The 25,370-nt window shown below is 43.3% G+C and overlaps 1 protein-coding gene across 1 annotated transcript; it reads left to right on the forward strand.

Moving 5' to 3' along the window:
- The first annotated feature begins 75 nt into the window (after nt 1-75).
- Nucleotides 76-23,986, forward strand: LOC116983888 (cytidine and dCMP deaminase domain-containing protein 1-like). The gene is made up of 8 exons (XM_033037779.1): nt 76-157; nt 4,187-4,370; nt 7,797-8,282; nt 9,084-9,133; nt 9,377-9,504; nt 15,181-15,343; nt 20,470-20,494; nt 23,930-23,986. The coding sequence occupies exons 1-8, from the start codon at nt 86-88 to the stop codon at nt 23,947-23,949; spliced, it is 1,128 nt and encodes a 375-aa protein (XP_032893670.1). The 5' UTR covers nt 76-85; the 3' UTR covers nt 23,950-23,986.
- The last annotated feature ends 1,384 nt before the right edge of the window (nt 23,987-25,370 follow it).

Below are 25,370 nucleotides of genomic sequence, written 5' to 3' on the forward strand. Positions count from 1 at the left end.
CGGTCAGAGTTGACTGTGATCTTACACTGTGTCTCCTTTATTGAACATAGTTGGACTGCACCGCCTGCCGAATAAAGCTGACCTAATGATGTGGCTGGCTTTGCATATGGAAGCATCTCCCTTGTGCAAGGAACCGAAAGAAAAGGACGAGCTTACAGTAAGTGATCAGAATGTAAGAATGTAGGAGTTGTCAGTCTGGGGACGACACCATATCTAATGGTTCTCTTTCATTAACCTTAGAAAATCTGTTAGATTTGTTCAAAATTATTTACCTTCCATAAGCCATATTGCCTCCACCCATTCAAGCGTCTGGGTGCTTTAGGTGCAGAGTTACCACATCCTTAACGATGATCTGACAATTTCCCAACAACTGATGGGTGCTTTCCCACACTCTCCCTACTGATTAACTTGCATGTGGATTCTGAAAATGACTGGGATAAACTGGGAATCTGATGAATAATCCTTTATCCTGCCCTTTCTTCATCATAGTGAACTACCTTGTCTCTTGGCACTCTTGGCATCACGCTCGTTCTGGAAAATGCTGTAACTAAGAATCAGAATATTTGTTGGAGCACAGGCTGATTGTGTCAATGCCAGAACTATGTATTATCAGAGCAGGCGTTAAGCCGATTTGACCGATTGCTCCAAATTGGGCCCGCGCCTAAGCGGGGCCCCGCACTAATGTTCAGTATTTCGTACGGAAATACGAATTCTCTTTGTTAAATAAAGATTTTTTTAAATTCGCCATCCGGATTTTTTTTAAACGAACATGTATAACAACCGCTGCATGGCCATCATACACAAACGATTTGTTAACTAGTGCTGTTAGCACTTCTTAACGGTAAGTACTTAACACCTTGTTATGCAAAGTCATGAATCTGCATCTATCCGCATTCCTCAGTAAATGTTATAGTGTTTTGAACAAGTATTAATGACGCCGTGTTCCTTTGAATAAAATTCACGCGGCGTCATTAATACTTGTTTAAAACACAATTACATTTACTGAGGAATGTAGATCGATGACACGTTGAGAATTTCATTTAACTCACCATCATGAGTGAGGGCCCCGGACCGCGAGAATGGGCTTCTTCCTGGTGTGCAGGTTAGTCATTCACCTACCGACCCACGTTGTGTCCAAAGATCTTATAGCGGATCTTTGGTTGTGTCTCTCTGTCTTTTGTTCACTCCCTCCCTCCCTCCCTCTTTCTCTCGCGCTCTCTCTCCCGCTCCCCATATTGTCTCTCTCTAGCTCTCCCACTCCCTCTCTATCACCCTGTCCCCTCAGCATTCCCGGAATCGTTGACGTTTTGCAGTAGACAAAAATGCTGGAGAAACCCTGCGGGTGAAGCATTCGCCTGGCCCGCTGAGTTCCTCCAGCACTCTGTGTTTTTTTGTTTGGCTCTGAAGTTGAAGGTGGCTCAGCGGGACGGGCAGCGGCTCTGGGGAGAGGGTTGTGTTTCTGGTCGAGACCCTTCTTCAGACAATCACAAGTACTCTCATCAACGCGAGTTCAGTGCGGTCTGAAGAAGGGTCTTCTCTCCAGAGTCGCTGCGCTGCCTGTCCTGCTGAGTTACTCCAGCTTTATGTCTATCTTCAATTTCAGAGAATTACAATTTCTCACGGGGGGCTTATAACGTCTCTAAACCCCTCTGGGACCCTCTGAACACGTCTAAACCCCCTCTAGCCCCCCCCCCCCCCTATTTCCCTCTATTCCCCTCTAAACAATTGTAAACACACCTGAACCCATCTGAAGCATTCTAGTAAATCTCCTCTGTACTCTCTCTATTTTGTTGACATCCTTCCTATAATTGGGCGACCAAAATTGTACACCATACTCCAGATTTGGTCTCACCAATGCCTTGTACAATTTTAACATTACATCCCTGCTTCTATACTCAATGCTCTGATTTATAAAGGCTAGCATACCAAAAGCTTTCTTTACCACCCTATTTATATGAGATTCCACCTTCAAGGAACTATGCACGGTTATTCCCAGATCCCTCTGTTCAACTGTATTCTTCAATTCCCTACCATTTATCATGTACGTCCTATTTTGATTTGTCCTGCCAAGGTGTAACACCTCACATTTATCAGCATTAAACTCCATCTGCCATCTTTCAGCCCATTTTTCCAAATGGCCTAAATCACTCTGTAGACTTTGGAAATCCTCTTCATTATCCACAACACCCCCTATCTTGGTATCATCTGCATACTTACTAATCCAATTTACCACCCCTTCATCCAGATCATTGATGTACATGACAAACAACAAAGGACCCAACACAGATCCCTGAGGCACCCCACTAGTCACCTGCCTCCAACCCGACAAACAGCCATCCACCATTACCCTCTGGCTTCTCCCATTCAGCCACTGCTGAATCCATCTTGCTATTCCTGCATTTATACCCAACAGTTTAACCTTCTTAACCAACCTTCCATGAGGAACCTTGTCAAAGGCCTTACTAAAGTCCATATAGACAACATCCACTGCTTGACCCTCGTCAATTTCCCTAGTAACCTCTTCAAAAAATTCAAGAAGATTAGTCAAACATGACCTTCCAGGCACAAATCCATGTTGACTGTTCCTAATCAGACCCTGTTTATCCAGATGCTTATATATATTATCTTTAAGTATCTTTTCCATTAATTTGCCCACCACTGAAGTCAAACCAACAGGTCTATAATTGCTCGGTTTACTCTTAGAACCCTTTTTAAACAATGGAACAACATGCGCAGTACGCCAATCCTCGGGGACTATTCCCGTTTCTAATGACATTTGAAATATTTCTGTCATAGCCCCGGCTATTTCTACACTAACTTCCCTCAATGTCCTAGGGAATATCCTGTCAGGACCTGGAGACTTATCCACTTTTATATTTTTCAAAAGTGTCAGTACTTCTTTTACTTTGAAACTCATAGTATCCATAACTACTCTACTCGTTTCCCTTACCTCACATAATTCAATATCCTTCTCCTTGGTGAATACCGAAGAAAATAAATTGTTCAATATCTCCCCCATCTCTTTTGGCTCTGCAGCTAGCTGCCCACTCTGTTTCTCCAATGGACCAATTTTATCCCTCGTTATCCTTTTGCTATTAATATAGCTGTAGAAACCCTTTGGATTTACTTTCACCTTACTTGCCAAAGCAACCTCATATCTTCTTTTAGCTTTTCTAATTTCTTTCTTAAGATTCTTTTTACATTCCTTATACTCCACAAGCACCTCATTTACTTCATGCTGCCTATAATTATTGTAGATCTCCCTCTTTTTCCGAACAAGATGTCCAATTTCCCTTGAAAACCAGGGCTCTTTCCAATTTTTACTGTTTCCTTTCAACCGAACAGGAACATAAAGATTCTGTACTCTTAAAATTTCCCCTTTAAATGTCCACCATTTCTCTTCTACATCTTTCCCATAAAACAAAATGTCCCAGTCCACTCCTTTTAAATCATCCCGCATCTCATCAAAGTTAGCCTTTCTCCAATCAAAAATCTCAACCCTAGGTCCAGTTCTGACCTTCTCCATAATTATATTGAAACTAATGGTATTGTGATCACTGGACCCGAAGTGCTCCCCAACGCATACCTCCGCCACCTGTCCCGTCTCATTTCCTAACAGGAGGTCCAGCACTGCCCCTCCTCTAGTAGGTACCTCTATGTATTGCTGCAAAAAACTATCCTGCACACATTTTACAAACTCCAAACCATCCAGCCCATTTACAGAATGTGTTTCCCAGTCTATGTGTGGAAAGTTGAAATCTCCCACAATCACTACCTTGTGCTTACTACTAATATCTACTATCTCCTTACATATTTGCTCTTCCAATTTTAGCCTGTGTTTTTCGATGCATGCACAATTATGACACGGCTTTGTGTTATAGAATATCACCAAACGGACTGTTTTCTAGGAGTGCAACCCCTCCCCCTACCATACTGAGATCCACCAACACAATGGTCTCTGCCCAGTTCTGGGACAATGCCGTCACACTACGCACACCCTTGCTAGTTAGCTATAAAGTAAAGGTCCGTACACTAACCCAGTTACCAGAAAAGGCGTGAAGTTGGGAATGGGATAGGAACAACCTCCTTCTATGTCTTAAGAAAATAGGACGTATAATGCTCAAACTAAACTAAAGCTTAGAGTTGAAGATGAACCAATCCGCCCTCTCATTTCTTTTAACCTCAGTTTTGTAAAGCAGGCATCGCTATCCTGAACACGGAGAGAAATCTGATCCTTGCTATTGACTGCTCCAGAGGTGGGCTTCATGCCGTGCAACAAGCGCTTATATCCTTTCCCAGGCAAGTGCAGGGATGCACAGTCTACCTATCCAGATATCCCTGTACCCACTGTGCGACACTACTCATTCAAGGTACGTGAGGGGTATTGTAATGGTGGAAGTCTTCATACCTTGATTTCTGCATTGAGGAGGAATCCATGTGAAACCATTCCCATCACCTTTAGACTTTCCCCTTCTCACCTTAAAGCTATGCCTTCTAATCTTTGACATTTACTTCATTTGAAAAAGGTTCTGACTGTCTACCTTATCTCTGCCTCTCATAATTTTATATACTTCTGTCAGGTCTCTCCTCAACCTCCGACACACCAGAGAAAACAATCCGCTTGCACAATCTCTCCTTGTAGCTCATACTAGCGTTGTTACAAAACCTACCATCAGTGGCGCTCCAGATCTGCCTGTGTGTGTGATTCCGGAGGCTCGGGGGGGGGGGGTGGATTAAAATGCAGGTTTGTATTGGTTGTCAGAGAGGGATTTCCTCGGACTGCTGGCTGATGAAGAAAAATCATTCGCGCTTCCGTTCCCGGTTTTTTAAATTTGCTGGACGATTGCATCGCTGGATTGAAGTTAAAAGCGACTTCTAACGCCTTCAACGCCTTCAACATCACGGATCGCAATTGCAGGACAAAACAAAAGGTATGTTGTTTATTTAACATATTATCTTGCTTTTGGCTGTGGCTTCATTTTAATCTTATGAAGCGAAAAATGTTATTTAGGCCCCCATACGAATCGGCCGTGTCTTGCCTGCCGATATCGGGGCTTAAATCATGGCAGCGGCCACTATCCAATCGATCACAATCCAGAAACATCCACTCTCAAGATAATCAAATTCATTATTTTTTGTACAATTATGTCATAAGAACATCTAAATCATCTATATTTTGTGTTATTGTCTATCCATGATCAACATTTTCATACTAAATATCCACAATACAATTTTAGTCAGATGTATTGTGCAAAAAATAATGATTTTGATTATCTCGAGAGTGGATGTTACTGGATCAATTTATGGGAACTAAACATTAAATTCCTTCCATTTGGCATATAAATTCATGACAAAGTGAGATTTAATAATCATGTTATATTGTGAATTCTTGTGTGAATGGGATCAGTTTGTTATTTGTTATTTGGATACTTTTCTTAAGAAATTGATAGATGTTTAGATCTAGTAATTGAATTTAGATTAATTTAATTGATTAGATGAATTTAATTGATTTGATGAATCTGATGAATATGAATTTCCTGTTGGTTGTTTACTATTTGTTTTAGCATTTAACTTTATCATTTCTACCTTTATTTCTAAAACTGCAAATAATAACTTGTTTCTGTTAATGCTGTTCGGTGTTTTTTTCCCTTTACATTTTAAACAGATGTTCCGAAGAAGAAAGGCAAAATTGTCAATCCAAATGCCCAGCAAAAGAGACTGATTTCGACAGCATTCGCAGAGATTATCCGAATTTGGACTACTCCAAATGTAATGATCTACAGGACATTCTTAATGGGAAAGTAGTGAGCAGAAAGGAATGTCATGCATGGTTTGAAGAACAAAATCTTGTAGTTTACAATGCCAAAATTGAAAAGTTGGGGAAAAACAAGGTGTACAGAGTTGCTTATTGGTTACAATCTGAGGAGTATGATGATGCTACTGATTATGATTTCCCAATGTACCAGCTAGCAACTGATCTTCTCCATAAAGACGATCTTTTGCTAAAAATTGTTATTTCTTTACCTGTCTGTTACGGACTTACAGCATATAACACAATAATATTAAAGTTCTGATCTTGAGAATATCATATTTTTGAATTTTCAAGGCAGTCTTGGTGTTTATTACTATTTCCGTCACAACGATCAATTTTGTAATTAGCTACAATTAGGTAACTAACTAATTATATGCTTTAATTTCACGTCATCCAAGTAAGATGTATCATATTTGTTTCACAATGCTTCAATCTATAATAACTGAAAATTTCATTCATTTCTCTTACTATTTTAGAAAGTTATGGGCTTTTGACTGTCCATGATCACAGCTTTTGTGTTAAGTCAATGGAAAAGCAATAGGGAACAATTTCCGAGTATGAAAATGACCATCTTTTTTTAATACTGAAGATGAAAGTTAATTAGGTATCAAATTAAAGTTATTTTTATGCTTTATCTGATGGGATAGATTACAGGCTTGATTTTTAAACCTCAACATTTTGTAACATTCCTATTCATGCCCTCTAATCCAAGCTGTATTCTGGTAAACCTTTTCTGCAACCTTTCGAAAGCCTCCCAATCCTTTTCATAATGAGGCAACCAGAACTGCACATAATACACCAAATGTAGTCTAACCAAATTCTTATAAATCTGCAACATGACTTCCTGGCCCTTATACTCAACGCCCTGACCGATAAGGGCAATCATTCCATACATTTTATTTACCACTCTGTTGTCATTTTCAGGTTGCTATGGACTTGGACCCCAATACCCTTATGTCTATTCATCTGTTAAGGGTCTTGCCATTAATTGTATACTCTCCCCTTACATTCGACCCCCCAAAGTGCAACACCTCCCATTGGAGGAGGCGAAAATGTCGGAGGATGATGTGCTGCATGTGACGGGTGATGGGTGAAAGGTGAGGACTTGGTAGACTCTGCCCCTGTTGCGACTGGGGGGAAGCAAGAACGGAGCTGTGAGATATCGAGGAAACCATACTGAGGACCTCATCTATGATGGCAGTGGGGAACCCCTGTTCCCTAAAAAATGAGGACATCTCAGATATCCTCGTATGGAACACATCATCTTCAGCGCAGATGCGGTGTAGGTGGAATTGGGAGTAGGGGATAGAGTCTCTGCAGGAAGCAGGGTGGGAAATGACAACAGAGTGGTAAAGAAAGTGTATGGAATGATTGCCCTCATCGGTCAGGGCATTGAGTATAAGGGCCAGGAAGTCATGTTTAGATAGCTGTGGAGGTCAGTAGGTTTATAATAAATATGTTAAATTGGACTTTGGCCCAGTATGTAGGGAGTGGTTGCCAAAATGGAATAACATAGAATTAACGTGAATGGGTCGGCATGGACTCAGTGGTCCGTAGAACTTGTTTTCTTGCTGTATCTTTCAATCAATTCAATCAGTCCCGTATCCACATATAGCTTGCCAGCTCTTGACCCACTCTTCATGCCAACCACGTTCTGATGTTTATCTCCTCTCATTTCAGTTCAGAGGCAAGGTCCCAAAAAGTCAACAGTCCATTCCCATCCACAGCTGCTGCCTGATCCATTAAGTTCTTCCAGGAATTATTTTTTTCCTCCAGGTTCCAGGATTTGCTATCTCTTGTGTCTCTCTGAATTTTGTATATGACAACCAGTGCATTGACTGTCTCTAAAGTCATCCTTTCAAAACATTGGAATACAGGTCATCAGGCCATTAGCAATAATTGTTTTTTAGACTCATTGCCTTCTCAACACATATTGTGTCCCTTAAATTGACTTTTAACCCTGAAGCAATCTATTTTCTATTAGGTGGTGTTCAGCAAGTTTGTTATTGGCCTAACCTGGAACTGGAAAAGAAAGATTACATGGCTAACATCACTCGTGTTACTCAACTGTTTGTTGAGGCAGAAGTCATTATTGATATGTACATTCCATTACTGAATTTAGAAAAAGTTAAGAAGATAATATCACCAAAAACAGCTGTGACTACGGCACAAATCAAAAAAAACTGCAGCTCATTTTTTGACTTAACAAATATATTGGATATCCTGGAAGCTCTGGGTTCATCGCATATGAAAGAAATAGATTTCAAGGCCAAATTAAAGTACGAGATAGAAAATGCACACACATGCTATTGTGAACTACTGAACAGTCCTGATGGCAGCTTTGAATACCAAAGATCAGCTGAAGGTCACAATGACAATGTGAATGGGAAACAGCCCAATGATGCTTTGGAGAATGATGAGATGGATATTCATGCCTTGCAGCTGTGCTTCCTTCTAGCTGCAAGAACTGGTAAGGAACAGTTTGCTTGCCCGCCATTTTGGTTAATGGAATTGAGTCTACTGATATCCAAGTCCTTGTGTTGAAAGTGCTGGCCACCCCTGAGAAACTCACAGCACGCTGCTGCTCAACAGAAAAGTCAAATAACGGACATGATGTTGCCGTCATGTCCGTTATTGTAATTTTCTGTTTTGCGGCAGTCGGTCCTTTGGCTTGTAGGCGACGCCGCTTTTCGGGTAGGTGGCGTTTTGACAGAGAGGCCATTCGGTAAGTTTGCTTTTAGGCGATGCAGCTTTTCGGTTCGTTGGCTTTTAGGCGTCCCACCCTTTCGGTTGGTTTGCATTTAGACGTCCCATCCTTTTGGTTAGTAGGCATTTCGTCTTCGGACTCTTTCGGTTTATTGGCATTTCGGCCTCGTTTCCATTCGGTTCTTTGGCTTCGACTTCTTGCTTGGGCTTCTTGTCTGTCGGTGCCACGTCCGGTTACCAGTTTAGATAGTGGTCAGGATGGACATGATGGGCCAAACGGCCTGTTTCTGAGCTGCCCAGCTCTGTGATCTCATTGCTGACCCATCAAAAGGTTGGCCCTCCCTGCAGAAACGCTGATGCATGTTGTATATGCTGATTGCAGTCTAGGTGGGATGATCTTCTTCCTGTAGCTTGTGGCCCAGCAAAAAGTTGTCCCAAAAACGATGGTCTCTATTGACCCAATAGAGGTGAATATTGTGATATGAGACATCCAGAGCTCTGATAGCATCAGAGACATTCGGCTGCACAGCCTCAGGTGATGGTCTTCGACACTTCTGTGTTTCAGATAGTCCAGATCGCGGAGTTGGAGCGATAATCTGCCAGGACGAATGCTTTGTGAGTACTTCATGTGAATTTGTCTCAACTTCTTATGCTCATTTGGGAAATGACACTTTTCACTGACATTCTAAGAGCGTTCTTCCTCTAACTAAATGGATTAGGTCATGCTTGTGAAGCCACAGATATAGACAGCGTGGCCATCACAGGGAAGGCATTTGAGGAATGCAGGGGAATGGGTCCGTCAGAAGTGGGAGGGCCTCGTCTTGTCCCAGAATCATTCTAATCTTGATTGTCCTGCAGGTGGCAACGGGCTACAACGGTTTTCCACGAGGTTGTTACCATGGTTGCTACCTTTCAAGTCGCGACCAAAGTGAGACTAAGAACCCCAACCTGCTCATCTGTGCAGAGGCTAACGCTCTTTATTTCAGGTAAGACACAGCACGGAAATGTACCCTTCAGCCAACTGTGGCCATGCTAGTTACTGGATGCCCATCTACACTAAACCCCTTCCCATGTACTCGGCTGGTAGCGGTCTCTGTCTTGGTGTTTTAGGTAAAGATGAAAATACAGAAAATCACCTTCAATCTGGCAAGCCCAAGACTCGGGTTTTGCTGGTCTCTCCTCTAGACTATCGGATGGTATACAATTAATGCTCCACCACATTTTTCTTTTAATGTTTATTTTATTAAAAGTAATTGTACAAAGATAAAATGTTCGGCATCTAGAATTATACAATTATTGTGCATTCATTTTTAACCTTATAACCTAATTTGAAAAAATGGAAAAAAGGAAACAAAGGGAAAGCAAGAAAAAAAGAAAGGAAAAAGTGAAAGGATATAGAAAAGAACAAGAAAAAGTCCCCTAAGCTACCAAAGCAGTGCAGCAGAGAGAAAGAGGAATAAGAAAAGATGGAGAAATACCTTGCCCCTCCCCCCCCCCCCCCCCCTCAATCAACGTAGCATCGGGTTTAAATTTAAATTTGTGTTTAACCATACTATTGTAAAAATTCAGTAAAGGGTGTCCATGTCTTAAGAAATTGATCTGTTTTTTCCGCCAAGACAAGCCTAATGTTTTCCAAATGTGGTCTCGAACATATCTGTAATCCACATCTTCACTGTGGGGACTGTTGTCTGTTTCCAAAATTTAAGTATTCATTTTTTCGCCGTTATTAGGCCGTAATTGAGGAAACGTCTTTGAAATATTGTTAGCTTAGAACAGGCCTCTGACATACCTAATATGATCAGTTTTATATCGGAGTCCAATTTAGTTTTAAGTATTTTGGAAAAGGTATCAAAAATTCCCCTCCAGAAGTTTTGTAACTTTGTGCAGGAAGCAAAAGAATGGGTTATAGTTGCTTCGTGCAGGAGACATTTATCACAAATAGGAGAGACATTTGGGAAGGTCTTGTTCAATTTAGACTTTGAGTAATAAAGTCTATGCAGTATTTTAAATTGTATCAGGGAGTGCCTGTATTTTAAATTGTATCAAGAGGACAGTAATGTATGTATAAAAGTCTTTCCTCCCAATTATCCTTTGAAATTGATAGACCCAATTCATCTTCCCATGCTCGCCTAATTATTTCCGAAGGTGGGATATGTGCAGTTAAAAGGGTATTGTAAATATAGGATATTAACTTACTTGTATCTGTCTTTCTATTCATGCATTTGTCTAATATATCTGGGCCCATAGAATGACAGTCTTGCGTGTGTGTTTTCACATAGTCTTGGATTTGAAGATTTCTAAAAAAATTACTAACTTTTATGCTCCACCACAATTAATACATTTTTACTCTTTAACGTTACATGGCAAAATAATACATTTTCCAATAAAGTTAATGGGAGCCTGGTAAACAAGACTTCAGTGAGTGGGAAGGGAGAAGAGGGATGGAAGCCCTTGTGAGAGTATGGGAAGCACAGCAAACATAAAGGACAAAGGACATTTATTGTAACGTACACCAATTGGTGTAGTGAAATTTGAGTTGCCATTGCAGCACACCAATAAAAATAAAACACAACATTAAAGAATTTGACATTAAACATAAAATCATCCCCCCACAATGGTTCCCACTGTGAAGTAAGGCAACAAAGGCCAGTCCTCTTCCTCTATGTTCACCCATGGTCGGAGCCCATCTGAGGCCCCCGCAACGGCGGCCCGATGTTTCAGGCCCTCTCGCTGGATGATGGGGCCCCGGCGTCGGGAGAACACTCTCAGCGGCCTGGAGTGTCCGGAACGGCCGCTTCCTACTGGAGACCGTGGCTCCTGAAGTCCACAGGCTGCGCTGGTCGGAGCTCCAACACAGGCGATCTCAGCGAAAGATCCCAGGCTCCGCAGTGTTTAAACTCAGCGCCGCACGCGGCTGGACGCCCCGCAACGACAGCTCTGCGATGTTGGAGTCGGTGGCCACAGCACCCCAGAGCCCACCACACGGCGACCCAGGCAAGGCATAGCCCGCTCCGCGATGATGCCCCAGCGCTGCGCCGCCGCCGAAGCAGAAGCTCTGGTCGGTCCCGGCAGAAAATGCCGCTCCGGTCCCATTTGGTAGGCCGCGAGGAGAGGGCGAAGATGCGGCCCGGAGAAACCCGCATCTCCAACCAGGTAGGGACTGAGAAAAGCAGTTTCCCCTTTCCCCCCCACATAAAAAAACTAGAAGACCTCCAAGATTAAACTTTTAGTAAACTAAAAATAATAAAAAAGGGTGAAAGGACGAACAGCTGCAGGCTGGGCAGCCATACTCGACAGCCCCCCCACTCAAGGGCGATCAACGGTATATTATATAGATTCCTTGGTTTTCGTGGCCTATAATTAAGTGTGGGATTTAAATGTGGGCCAATCATCAGTTTGCGTGAAATGACAAAATTGACTGGGTGGTTGACAGCAAGAAAGAAAGTTCTCAGCCACAAGAAGATAATCAGTGTTCTCATTGTTTGGATTCAGATCAGCACTGTGGGTGTCACACATGTGGGAATGGCAAAGAATATGTTGTAAATGGAAGGATAGTGTAGATGAACAGAGCAATCTTAGGCTGTGGAACACAAAGATAATGTTGTAGTCATAGAATCATATGACATTGAACCAGGCCGTTTGGTCTAACACATCCAGGGCACCCATCCCACCTCATTACTTGGCCCATAGCGTTCTATTCCTTGGCAATTCAAGTGCTCAGCTGGACAAATGTGGTCAGTGACCCCGTTTCAATAATTTTCCTGGACAGTGCATTCCAAATACTTCACTCTGGGTAAAGAAGGACCCCCTCATATCCCCTGTTAATATCTTACTTTAAATCTATGTCCTCTGATATTTAGTTTACTTTAGACTTTAGAGACACAGCGTGGAAACAAGCCCTTCGCCCACTGAGTCCGCACGGTCCAACGATCCACTCAGTCCGTGCGGTGCAGCGATCACCCCGTACACTATCAATATCCTACACACTAGAGGTGTGAAACACACTACACACACTGCACACTACTCCTACATCCTACAGGGACAATTTACAATTTTACCAAATCCAATTAGCCGACAAACCTGTACATAGAAACATAGAAACATAGAAAATAGTTGCAGGAGTAGGCTATTCGGCCCTTCGAGCCTGCACCGCCATTCAATATGATCATGGCTGATCATCCAAATTAATATCCTGTACCTGCCTCTTCTCCATAGCCACAAGGCCTTTTAGCCACAAGGGTCACATCTAACTCCCTCTTAAATATAGCCAATGAACTGGCCTCAACTACTTTCTGTGGCAGAGAATTCCACATCTTTGTAGTGTGGGAGGAAACCAGAGATCCCGGAGAAGACCCACGCAGGTCATGGGGAGAATGTACAAACTCCATAGACAGCCTCCAGTCAGGATCGAAACTGTGTCTCTGGCGCTGTAAGGCAGCATCTCAACCGCTGCACCACTGTGCCGCCCAAAGTTTCCCCACAGGCTATCTGATCTGTACCTCTCATAATTTTGGATACCTCAATTATATACCCTCCGATCCTAGTGTCTCCAGTCTCTCCTCATAATTGATCTGCCCCACATCCAGGTGAATCTCCTCTACTTCTCCCCAGCACTGCACACTGTACTCCGGCTGAGGTATGTTGAACATTTTATAAAGTTGGAGCATAACCTCCTTACTTCTGTATTCAGTGCCCCCATTAATGAAGTCTAGTATCGTTCACATATCAGACCTAAATCTAAGGATGTTGGGAAGATTATGTCCAGGACTCCCACAATTCCTTCCCTCCTTCCCTCAGCATCCCAAGATACAACCTGGTCCAGCTGAGATCCATTTTCTGTGGGGCTGCCCTTTCTACCTCCCCTGCACGGGTAATCTCATTTCGGAACTTGAGACACAAAGTTGTGAAGGACCCTCCCCTGTGTCGGCTACCCTCCGTGATTTATTTTGCTGAAGAGGAAGTTCTGGGTGAGGACAGTAATCAGGAGCATCACAATAGCTCCCTGTTCATGATCGAGCGTGAAGGTTGGTTGTATGGAGGATGACTCTCACCTCCGAACTCTGAACACTCACAATTTGTAAGAGGAATTTTCTTTACTACTCCCCCTATGTAAATCCCCCTATGATTCTATCACGCACTGACACAGTGGGGGCAAGTTACAGAGGCTGATTGATTTAGGAAACCAGAGTAGTTGAAGCGAGACTGTGCATACATAGAAACATAGAAACATAGAAATTAGGTGCAGGAGTAGGCCATTCGGCCCTTCGAGCCTGCACCGCCATTCAATATGATCATGGCTGATCATCCAACTCAGTATCCCGTACCTGCCTTCTCTCCATACCCTCTGATCCCCTTAGCCACAAGGGCCACATCTAACTCCCTCTTAAATATAGCCAATGAACTAGCCTCGACTACCCTCTGTGGCAGGGAGTTCCAGAGATTCACCACTCTCTGTGTGAAAAAAGTTCTTCTCATCTCGGTTTTAAAGGATTTCCCCCTTATCCTTAAGCTGTGACCCCTTGTCCTGGACTTCCCCAACATCGGGAGCAATCTTCCTGCATCTAGCCTGTCCAACCCCTTAAGAATTTTGTAAGTTTCTATAAGATCCCCTCTCAATCTCCTAAATTCTAGAGAGTATAAACCAAGTCTATCCAGTCTTTCTTCATAAGACAGTCCTGACATCCCAGGAATCAGTCTGGTGAACCTTCTCTGCACTCCCTCTATGGCAATAATGTCCTTCCTCAGATTTGGAGACCAAAACTGTACGCAATACTCCAGGTGTGGTCTCACCAAGACCCTGTACAACTGCAGTAGAACCTCCCTGCTCCTATACTCAAATCCTTTTGCTATGAAAGCTAACATACCATTCGCTTTCTTCACTGCCTGCTGCACCTGCATGCCCACTTTCAATGACTGGTGTACCATGACACCCAGGTCTCGCTGCATCTCCCCTTTTCCTAGTCGGCCACCACCTAGCCAGACTCCATAGAGACAGCACCCAAGGTCAGGATTAAACCCGTGTCTCTAGAGCTATGATACAGTGACTCTACCAGCTGTGTCACTCTCCACTGGTATGAGGACCCTACATTATGGAATATGTCTACTTTATGCTGCCAGTCAGTGGCATCCAAACATGGACAGCTCCTCACACTAGAAGACCAGCAAGTTTTGGGCATGCCAGAGTGCATCTTTCACTGATGTCCCATCAGCAGCTTAAGTTTGTCCCAAAGTGTCCCGGACCACAGAGTCCTGCCAGTATAATGAGATGAATTATAACAAAGACCACTGCCTGCTATTTCCAGACTATCTTGGCCAATGCATTTTCCAGAAGGTTAACGTCAGTGTGCGGGGATCGCTGGTCGGCATGGGCTTGATGGGCAGAAGGGCCTGTTTCCGTGCAGTATCTCTAAACTAAACTAAACTAAACTAAAAAGTCTGAAGAAGGATCTCGACCCGAAACGTCACCCATTCCTTCTCTCCAGAGAAGCTGCTTATCCCGCTGAGATACTGCCGTATTTGGTGTCTACCTTCGATTTAAATCAGCATCTGCAGTTCTTTCCAAAACTAAACTAGAGCTGGAGCTCAACCCAGTGTCTGTATTTCTCTCCTGTGGTTAATTCACACAATCGGAAGCAAAAATATTTTCTGTGTTTGTACGGCAGGCATAAACAGGACCTGAAAGATGCAACATTGTACACCAGCTCATATCCCTGCCCTGAGTGCTTGGATTTAATCAAAGAAACCAAAGGTATCACAAGGATTGTTTGTGTGAAACCCGAAGGTGAATTTTCCGCCACACCCATGGAGGGAATAACATGTAAAATGGTAAGTGTCGGTAGTTACAGGAACACTTGGGAACTCTCAATAACATTTAAAATCTTTTATTTACTCATTGATTTGAGCCCAGCTCATGAGAGTGAAAGATGTGATGGGAAGAACAAAATCACAAAGAAGCAGAGGAGAATGGGAGAAATCATGGGAGAAAGAATGGGAGACAACAATGTTAATTGTCCTGAACACCAGGAGTTAGGAGCATGCAATGATGACATCAAAATTGAGATGAGCGGGGAATGAAAGCCATTAGCCGCAATCTTGGGTATAGCCAGTTTTCATTAAGGTACAGTGTTGCTAAGGCATTTGCTCCTGTTAGTCAGGTGTGATTTGCATTAATTTATGTAAGCAACTATTTATTGTTCTGAGCTAAAGCTTCACAAGATATTAACAGGGTTTGGCAATGATGAAGCAACTGCCCACCCTCCATCTTCACATTCCCCAGTACTTCTCCCCTGTTCTCTTCCTTTGTCTCTTTCATTTTCCAATCCTGCCATTTCCCAATCCTATTTTCTCTCTCCCCTTTCCCTTCCCCTACCCTCACTCTCACCATCTCCCTCCCAAAATCATTCATCCTTTCTACCCCTCCCCACCCTACACTGTAACATACCAGCACCATTTCATAACCCCAGGCAGTCAATAAAAACATTTCAGCAGAAAATACATGCATTTTTTAGTACAAATCCATTTTTACTTTGATCTGTCTTGTGATCATGTGTGGTGAATTCTGACAGTGAAAAAGCAATTCTGTCATTACCCAATGCCTATGTCAAGCCTAAGCTGCCTCTTCCTTTGCAACGGGTCGACATGCACACATACAACTCTGTAATCACTGAGGAATTTGGCAATGCCAACACTGGTTAAGTTGCTCCCATTGTCTCTCGCAAGCAACACTGAGAAACTACGTTTGGCAAAGATCTTTCTCACATTTGAAATCATGTTCGAGAGGTTGAAGAATCCAAAGGAGCCGCTCCTATCTGGAAAAAATGGACACCCATCATAATGACTTTTCCCATGGACGGAACTGCAATATCCATGTCCATCATCAACAGCCAGTGGGGTCACCCATTCCTTCTCTCCAGAAATGCTGGCTGTCCCGCTGAGTTACTCCAGCATTATGTGTCTACGTTCCATCATCAACAGTTGGCCAAGGCCAAGCCCTGGGAGAACCTGCAGGTGGATACTCGTGATGACTTGAGTTGCTTTTGTTCCTTCAGCCCAACTGCTCCAAGGCATCCAGACAGAACTTCCAGCAACTTGCTTACAGCAATATACACCTTGAGTGACCTACAAGCTGCATATTTAGAGAAATTGTATCACATCATTCTCAGTGCTCCTGCACAAAGTCAACAATGTATTATCTTCACCTTCTTCATGCAGAATGCTTTCAAATATGCATGAGAGGGTAATGTTATAGCCCTTGCCATGGCCTTGGTTGTATGCATATATACCAAATCCTATGTCTGAACTCTGTCTGATGCCATTTGAGATATCTACCTGAATTCACCAAAAATACCCCACAGAAGATTTTGAAAATCATAACATTCTGGCTGGTCAAGTACTTGTGGAATTTCTTCACTCTACAGACAATGCTAAACATTGTCAATTATTTCATTTAGAGATATAGCATGGAAACAGTCCGCTTGGCCCAACAGGTCCGCACTGTACAATGATCACCTGCACACTAGTTCTATCTTACACCCTAGGAACAATTTACAGAAGCCAAGTGATCTACAAACCTGTATATCTTTGGAATGTGGGAGGAAAGCAAAGCACTTGCAGAAATCCCACACGATCACAGGGAGAACGTACACTCTGTAAAGACAGCACCCATAGTCAGGATGGAACCCAGGTCTCTGGTACTGTAAGGCAACAACTCTACTGCTGCTCCACAACATAATTGATATTGCTCTGTTTTGGAAAGAAACCTCGATGTAACATCAGTCAGTCGCTCATGCAGTGTGGCTCTGTACGAGCCGCACAGTGCCATATAGACTCAGTGGAACAAAGTACCACAGGGAAGCAGCAGGAGTTTCACTGGATCATGAGCAACGGTCTGTGAATGCCACAGCTTCTGCTTCCACTCTCTGTTTCCTTTCCCATCTTCCATGATGCAGCACGTCAATGAAAATAACAACCAGCCTGTACTCGAACCAACTTTGTATAGGCATGTCTGCAAATGAGACAATTCTACGAACGGAGGATATTTATATAGCGTGTGAAAAAAAAGGGACATCATTTGTGCCACGTGATTAACTACACTACAGTCCACGATGTTCATTCACGATTAACGGGAAAGATCGGGAGACGGACAAGTCAGTCGCACAAATGACAGAATTGCCGAGTACCGTGGGAACTCTTTATCGTGGGAACACTTTATCGTGCGGAACTCGTGCTGGACCACGACCACTTCACTCGGGTGACATCTTGCTTCAGGTCGCACCGTGAGAACTCGCCATTACTCCCACTCCCTGGGGCGCTGTAATGAATGTGGGCAGGCTGTTTACCCTTAAAACCTTCACTGGATTAGTTTAGTTCCGAGATACAGAGCGGGAACAAGCCCCTCGGCCCACCGCGTCCGCAGCGACCAGCGATCCCCACACATCAACACTATCCTGCACACACTAGGGATAACTTACATTTATACCAAGTCAATTAGCCTACAAATGTGTGCGTCTTTGGAGTGTGGGAGGAAACCGAAGATCTCGGAGAAAACCCACGCAGGTCACGGGGAGAACGTACAAATTCTGTACAGACAGCACCCGTAGTTGGGATCGAACCCGGGTCTCCGGCGCTGCAAGCACTGTAAGGCAGCAACTCTACCGCTGCGCCACTGTGCTGCCCTTACCGATGATGTTGCATATCCTACCTTGTTTCCAATATCTACTTGAAACTCGGTTTCTTCTCATGGAGCTGCCTTCTATCATCACAGATACACAAAATGTGCAAAGCCACATCAACATTTTAAAGGTACTTTGGTTAAAAGGCATTTAGACAGACACTTAAATAGGCAAGACTTCGAAGGATATGGCCCGAAAGTGGACAAATGGAATTAGTGTTGATGGGCAAAAAGTGTGGACTTGGTGGAACGAAGGGCCTGTTTCTGTGTGGTATGAATCTATAATCCTATTTCCTACGATCTCAAACTGTACATGTTCAGAAGCTGTGTCAAAATCTGTAAAACTCCGTAAAGTTTAAGAACCTGATAATTGATGGGTAAAAACTGTTCGTGAACCTGAAGTTCATGGTTCTCAGGCTCCTGTGCCTTCCTCCATATGCTCGCAGTGAGAAGAGAGTGTGGCCAAGATGGTGTGAGTCCTTGATGATATTAACTCACAGCCCAAATAGAGACGTATAAGATTGAACTGTGAGCTATTACAAAAATAAAAAAGCATCTGAGGATTAAAGGTCTGGTGCCTGTCCTCTTAGGAAAATATTGAAAATAACAACAGGAGCAGGCTATTCAGACCCTCCAGCCTAACCTGCTTGTTCCATCATTCGATGAGACCTCAGCTGTTCTTCTACCTCAGTGCCAATTTTCTGCACTAACTCTGTGATTCTTGATTCCCTTACAAATAAAAGCTCCATTAATTTCTGCCGTAAATGTACAGCGACTGAACCTCCACAGCTCCTAGGAGAGAATTCCAAAGATTCACCACACGGTGAAGGACCTTCTTCTCTGGCCTTAATGCCTGCTCCAGAACTCTCGAGAAGCACACCATCATTCAGCACAAATCAGCCAGCTTGTCTATCATCCCACCAACATCGTTCACTTCAGCACTGGTGCATTGTGTCTGCAGTATGCCCCATCTACAAAATGCAGTTACCCTGCCGGACTACCCTGACAACACCTCACAAACGCATGACTTTATTACCAGGAAGCACCAGGAAGTAGGTGCAAGGCAACACCACTACAAGTCACACACCATTCTGACTTGGAAAATACCTTGCCGGTCCTGGAACTCCCTCCCCAACAGCACTGTGGGAGCAGCTTCACCAGTGGGGTGCAATGGTTCAAGAAGGGACTCACTGCCACTTTTTCAAGGGTAGCTGTAGATGGGCAATAAGTGCTGGCCCAGATCCAGAAAAATGAAATTTTAATTCAGAGACACAAATGATTGGCGTCTGGAACAAAAATCAAAGTGCTGGAGAAACTCAACAGATCAAGCAGCATCTGTGGGGAACAGACACTTCAGGTCTGAAAGACCAAATGAGCACATCCACTGGTTCCCCTTATCCTCTGCTGGCTCCAATCTCCTAAAAGAATAAGGGGTAAGCCATTTAGAACGGAGATGAGGAAACACTTTTTCACACAGAGAGTTGTGAGTCTGTGGAATTCTCTGCCTCAGAGGATGGTGGGGGCCGGTTCTCTGCAAACTTTCAAGAGAAAGCTAGATAGGGCGCTTGAAGATCGCAGAGTCAGGGGATATGGGGAGAAGGCAGAAACGGGGTATTGATTGTGGATGATCAGCCATGATCACATTGAATGGGATACATGATCACATGATCACGTTACCTGGGATAGATCGTTTCAGTCATGAGGCTAGGTCTGTTTATCCGGGAGGAGAAGAGGGGATATTACTGAGGTATCTAAATATTTTCAGGGTACAATTTGAGTAGACGGAGGAAACTCTTCTCCATATCAGAGAGAGGTAATAATAGAGGACATAGATTTAGGGTAAGGGGTAAGAGATTCAGAAGGGATCTGAGGGGGTTCTTTTCACCAGAGAGTGGTGAGTTTCTGCAATGCACTGCGGGAGAGAATGGTGGAAGCATAGTTGCTGACAGCATTTAAGACTTGTCCAGATGAGCTTCGTCATAGAAGACTGGACAATAGCTGAAAGATGGGGTCAATCTTTAACAATCAGATGGGTGCTGATGGGTTAATGTGATGGGCCGAAAGGTCTGCTGCCATGCTACATGCCTTTGTGACTATGATTTCCCTCTTGTAGCTCCACATCAACTCTGCCCAATCCTCTTTTTATTGAACACTTCCACTCTTACCACTTCCTTGACTATGAGTGATTACATTTGAATTATAGCTGTCTGATGCATTGACTGTACCCTGTATTGTATTTGTGGCTGACCTTTTTCTTTATTCCTTCCTATCTCTACAACAGTGGAAACAAAACACAGACATAAAAGGTAAGAACATTTACTTTCAGATGCGGTCCAGTTTCTGCCTGGGCTTCTGATTCTGGATCCAACTTTGTCTCCATTCTCATCCAAATCATTTATATAAACAATGAACAATAATGGGGCCAGTACAGATCCCTATGGCACACCACCAGTCACAGGTCTCCAGTCTGAAGAACAACCCACAATCACCCTTTGCTTCCTACCATCGAGCCAATTTTGTATTCAATTGGCTATCTCTCCCTGGATCCAATACGATCCAGTCTTTCAGACTAGTCTACAACGCGGGACTTTGTCAAAGGCCTTGCTAAAGTCTACATTGACAACATCCACCAACCTGCCTTCATTAATCCTCTTGTTACTTCTTCAAAAACGCTAACAGATTAGTGAGCAACAATCTCCTATGCACAGTTATGCTGACTATCCCTAATCAGACTTTATCTATCCAGATGCTAGTAGATCCTGTCCTTCAGAATCCCCTCCAGTAACTTACCCATAACCTTTGTCAGGCAGTTCCCTGGCTTGTCCTTGCTACTCTTCTTAAATAACAGTACAACATTTGCTAACCTCCAGTTTTCCAGAACTTCACCTAAAGCAAGGGCTTCTGCAATATCTTTCCTAGCTTCTCACAACTTTCGAAGATGTAGTCAGTTAAACCCTGGAGATTTATCCACCTTAATGTGCTAATACCACCTCTTTGGTAATTTGTATATCGTCCAATATTTCATTGCCCCCAATTCCTCAACTTCCATAATCATCTCCACCTTAAAAACCAAAGAGAAATATTAATTTACAACCTCACACATATCCTGTGGCTCCCCACATATATGGCCAGGCTGTTAAAGGGACCAGTTCTCTACCGAGCCATCCATTTTCTCTTAATATACCTGCACAACCTCTTGGTATTTTCCTTTACCTTACCTGCTAGATCCATTTCATATCTTAGTTTTGTCCTCCTGTTTACCTTCTTAAGTGTGTTCCTTATACTTACGGAAGCATTTGCTTGATCCTGACTGTTTACACCTGATGTAGGCCTCCTTTTTCCTGACCAGAGCAGCAACACCTCTCATCAACCAGATTCCTTGAACTTGCCAGCCATGCCCTTCATCCCAGTAGAAGCGTGCTGTCCTTGAACTCTTTCTTGCACACTTTTAGAAGCTTCCCGATTGCCAGACGCCACCTATCTGTAGTCTTACCAAATCAACTTCTGCAAGATCCCCCTCCAAATTTCCCCCCAATTTAGGATCTTAACATGGCCCAATCCTATCTTTCTTGATAACTACTTTACAACATAGAATTATGGTCACTAGTCCCAAAGTGCTCCCATGCTGACACTTTAAACACTTGCCCTACCTTGCTTTAACAGGAACTCCAGTGTTGCCCGCTCTCTATTAGGGCCCTCTACAAAGGGATCAAAGAGGCTTTCTTGGACATTTTTTAAACAAATTCCAACCTATTCAAGACCTTTGCCCCGTGGGTTACCCAGTCAATAGAATGGAAGCTATTTTATTCCCACACATACAACCTTATTATTCTTTCAGTTATCTGCGATCTCCCTACACATCTGTTCCATAATTCCCGTTAACTACTGCAGGCCTCTAAAATAATCCCATTAAAAAGATCGTTCCCTTCATGTTTCCAAGATCTACTCATGTAGCCCATATTAGATAATGCCCCAAAACTCTCCTCTCGAAGCACTGCTGTTATGTCCTCCCTCATCAAGACTACTTTTCTCCTCACTTACCTGTACATCTACCATGCCTGTGGTATCTGTACCCTAGAACACTGAGCTGCCAGCCCTGCCCTTCTCTCAGCCATGTTTCTGTTACGGCCATAATATCCTAAACATCCACAGCCAAGATTGTCCCTCTTACCTGATAAATCTTCAGCATTAGACTAAATGCAATTTAAACCACCGATTTTTCCTCCCACTTTGCCGTGCTCTTGGCAGTTGTGTTTACTGAACTTGAATCCCACCACGACAAATGGAGTGATTTCATTTATTTTTTAACTACTCTCAAATGAAGTAACTATTAATACGATAGTAATATTTTTGCCTTATTGCAAACTTTGCCAGTCTTGCACTGTTACCTATAGAGGAGGAGGTTTTCCTGCTTTATTTGTCAACTCTGAAAAGGCTCCACAAACTCACCAATTCTAAGACAACAGGGTGCAACAAAGTGCCTGTCTTCTATCTTCCATATAGAGTCATAAGCATGAAAACCACCCCTTCAACCTGACTTGCCCATGCTGACCAAGATGCCCCATCTACTTTAGTCCAACCTGCTAATATCCCGTTAATCCTTTCCTATCCATGTACTTGCCCAAATTTATTTTAAACATTGTTCTAGTACCTACCTCAACTGCCTCCTCTGGCAACTTGTTCCATAAAACCCTCTTGTCTCTATTAAATGTTTCCCTCTCACCTTAAACCTATCCCGTCTGATTCTTGATTCCCCAGCTCTGGCTAAAATACTCTGCGCATTCACCCTACGTATTCCCCTCATGATCCTGTACACATTTCTCCAAAGTTTCTGAAATTCCAAGCACTCTATTACTGGTGACTGCAACTTTAGTGATTCCTCCGTAACTACTTCTCTGTCGCTCCCCACAACCTGCTTCTTTGCCATGTTTTTAGTCGCCTGTGTTGAGCACGGTCTCAATCATTGCCTCGTTGGTGTGGCTGTGCACCATGCTGGTATCTTTTACAATGTCAGCGTGCTTTACTGGATCACAGCAACCCTGCAAAACAGGGCGAGACTATTCTGTCTCGTATTGCCGTGGTCCGCAGCCCTGCGGGTAACTGCATTTTACGTACTTCTTTCATATGATGATGGTTTCTGTCTATCCCACCTTGTGGGACTGTCATTTGCAGACCCTCATCACCTTTATCTCTGACTAACACACACACATCAACTATTCTGCTCCCTGGTTTTTGACCACTCATCCCATTGCTTTTGATCTTCATAACCTTATGCGTCTTAGTTTAAATTTCCCTTCATCTCCGAGAGCCAGCTTTCCAGTCCCGGCAACATCCTAAATCTCTGCATCCTCACCTGTGAAATCATATCTTCCAGTAATGTGGTGACCAGAACTGCGTGCGGTATTCAAACTGTGGCCTTATCTGTGTTTTACATAGTTCTAATATAACTTTCCTGGTCTTATATGCTGTGCCCTTTTTAACCACTGTATTGACCTGTCCTGCAGCCTTTAAAGATCTGTGGACATCAGAAGCAAAGCTTATCCCGTATATATCCGCTGTGAGCGGCTGATCAGTGTGATGGAATAAATGCATGTTTTGAGAAATTCTGTTCGAAGAATAAGTTAAAAACAAATATTTAAAATAAAATGTGTTACCATGGGAACTTCTCTTTCTCACAGGAGATACCATAAATTGCCTGGACTTCACGAGCTCAAATGAGAAGCTTACGCAGGAGACCACAGATGAGGGAGAATGTGAGTGAAGCAACAGATGGTGGTCAGCGTGGATTTTACTGTGGCAGTGCCTTTGAAGTCCTGCGAGAAAACAGGACCACGCTGAGTTGATGGGATGACTATTCATACCCAGCACCCATCAAAAAGCTTCCTTCACTATCTGTTACAAGCAACCAATAGTTTGTAGTTTAAATCATTGATGTAATCTTTTAAATCTTTAGATGCAATAATAATACTTTAAAATTAAACAAAGGAAATAGGAAGTATGAAAGTCCAGTGAAATACAAGTGGGAATTAAAGATAAAATTAAAGGAGGAAATAGAGGGAAATTATTTAGTTTACTGGTTGGGAAGCAGATCTGGGAAATAGGTGGTAGTTAGATGGGTGGCTAAATGTTCCAGCAGAACCAAATCTTGATTAGTCTAGCTGCTGTTCGGATTCCTTTGCTGATCATTGAGCAGGGTGTTCACATGTGATGGCAGCATTTTTCCACATTACACATTGCACCTGCAGACCAAGTAGGTTTTAAGGTTTCAAGGTCAGTTTATTGTCACATGTACCACAAAGTGCAGTGAAATTTGAGTTATCATACAACCATACTAAGTGAAAAGTAACAAGACACACAGACACATGAAATAAAATTTAACATAAACATCCACCACAGCGCCTCCCCACATTCCTCACTGTGATGGAAGGCAATAAAATCCACTCTTCTCCCTCTTTATTCTCCCGCGGTTGGGGTTGTCGAACCATTCACATTCAGGGCCATCAAAGCTCCCACAGTCGATGATCCGAAGCCCTCGCGTCGGGGTGATCGAAACTCCCACGTCGGGACGGTTGAAACTCTCCGCGGCTTGGAGCTCCCGAATCGGTCTCTAACCAGACACCGCGGTCTCCATGATGTTAAAGTCCACAGACCCGCAGTTACTCTCCGCAGTCGATCCCCGGCAAAGAGATCTCTGGCAAAGAGAGCGCCGGGTTGGTCTCCAGGAACGGCCGTGCCACTCCACGATGTTAGGCCGCAGTGGGGACGGAGATACGATACAGAAAAAAATCGCATCTCCGTCGAAGTAAGAGATTGAAAAAAGATTCCCCCAGCCCCCCCACATAAAACCAAGGAATTAAAACATACTCTTTAACACGTACTTATAATGACAAAAACAGTAGGAAGGACAGACAGACTGTTGGCGAGATGAAGAATGGCTGATTTAACGGTGGCACATCTGCTCACAGTGCAGGAGACCCATGTTCAATCCTAATCCCAGTTGTTATCTGTATGGTGTCTGCATGTTCTCCCTGCTATCACGTGGGTTTCTCCAGCTACCCTATCCCACTCCATAGATGTGCAGGCTGGTAGAATCTGGGAGGAGTGCCGTATGTGTGAAGACAATAAGATACGATTAACTTTGGCAATAGTATAATGGTTAAATGGTTTCTTTATTATCACGTG

Source organism: Amblyraja radiata, chromosome 19 (genome assembly GCF_010909765.2).
Source record: "Amblyraja radiata isolate CabotCenter1 chromosome 19, sAmbRad1.1.pri, whole genome shotgun sequence".
NCBI lineage: Eukaryota > Metazoa > Chordata > Chondrichthyes > Rajiformes > Rajidae > Amblyraja > Amblyraja radiata.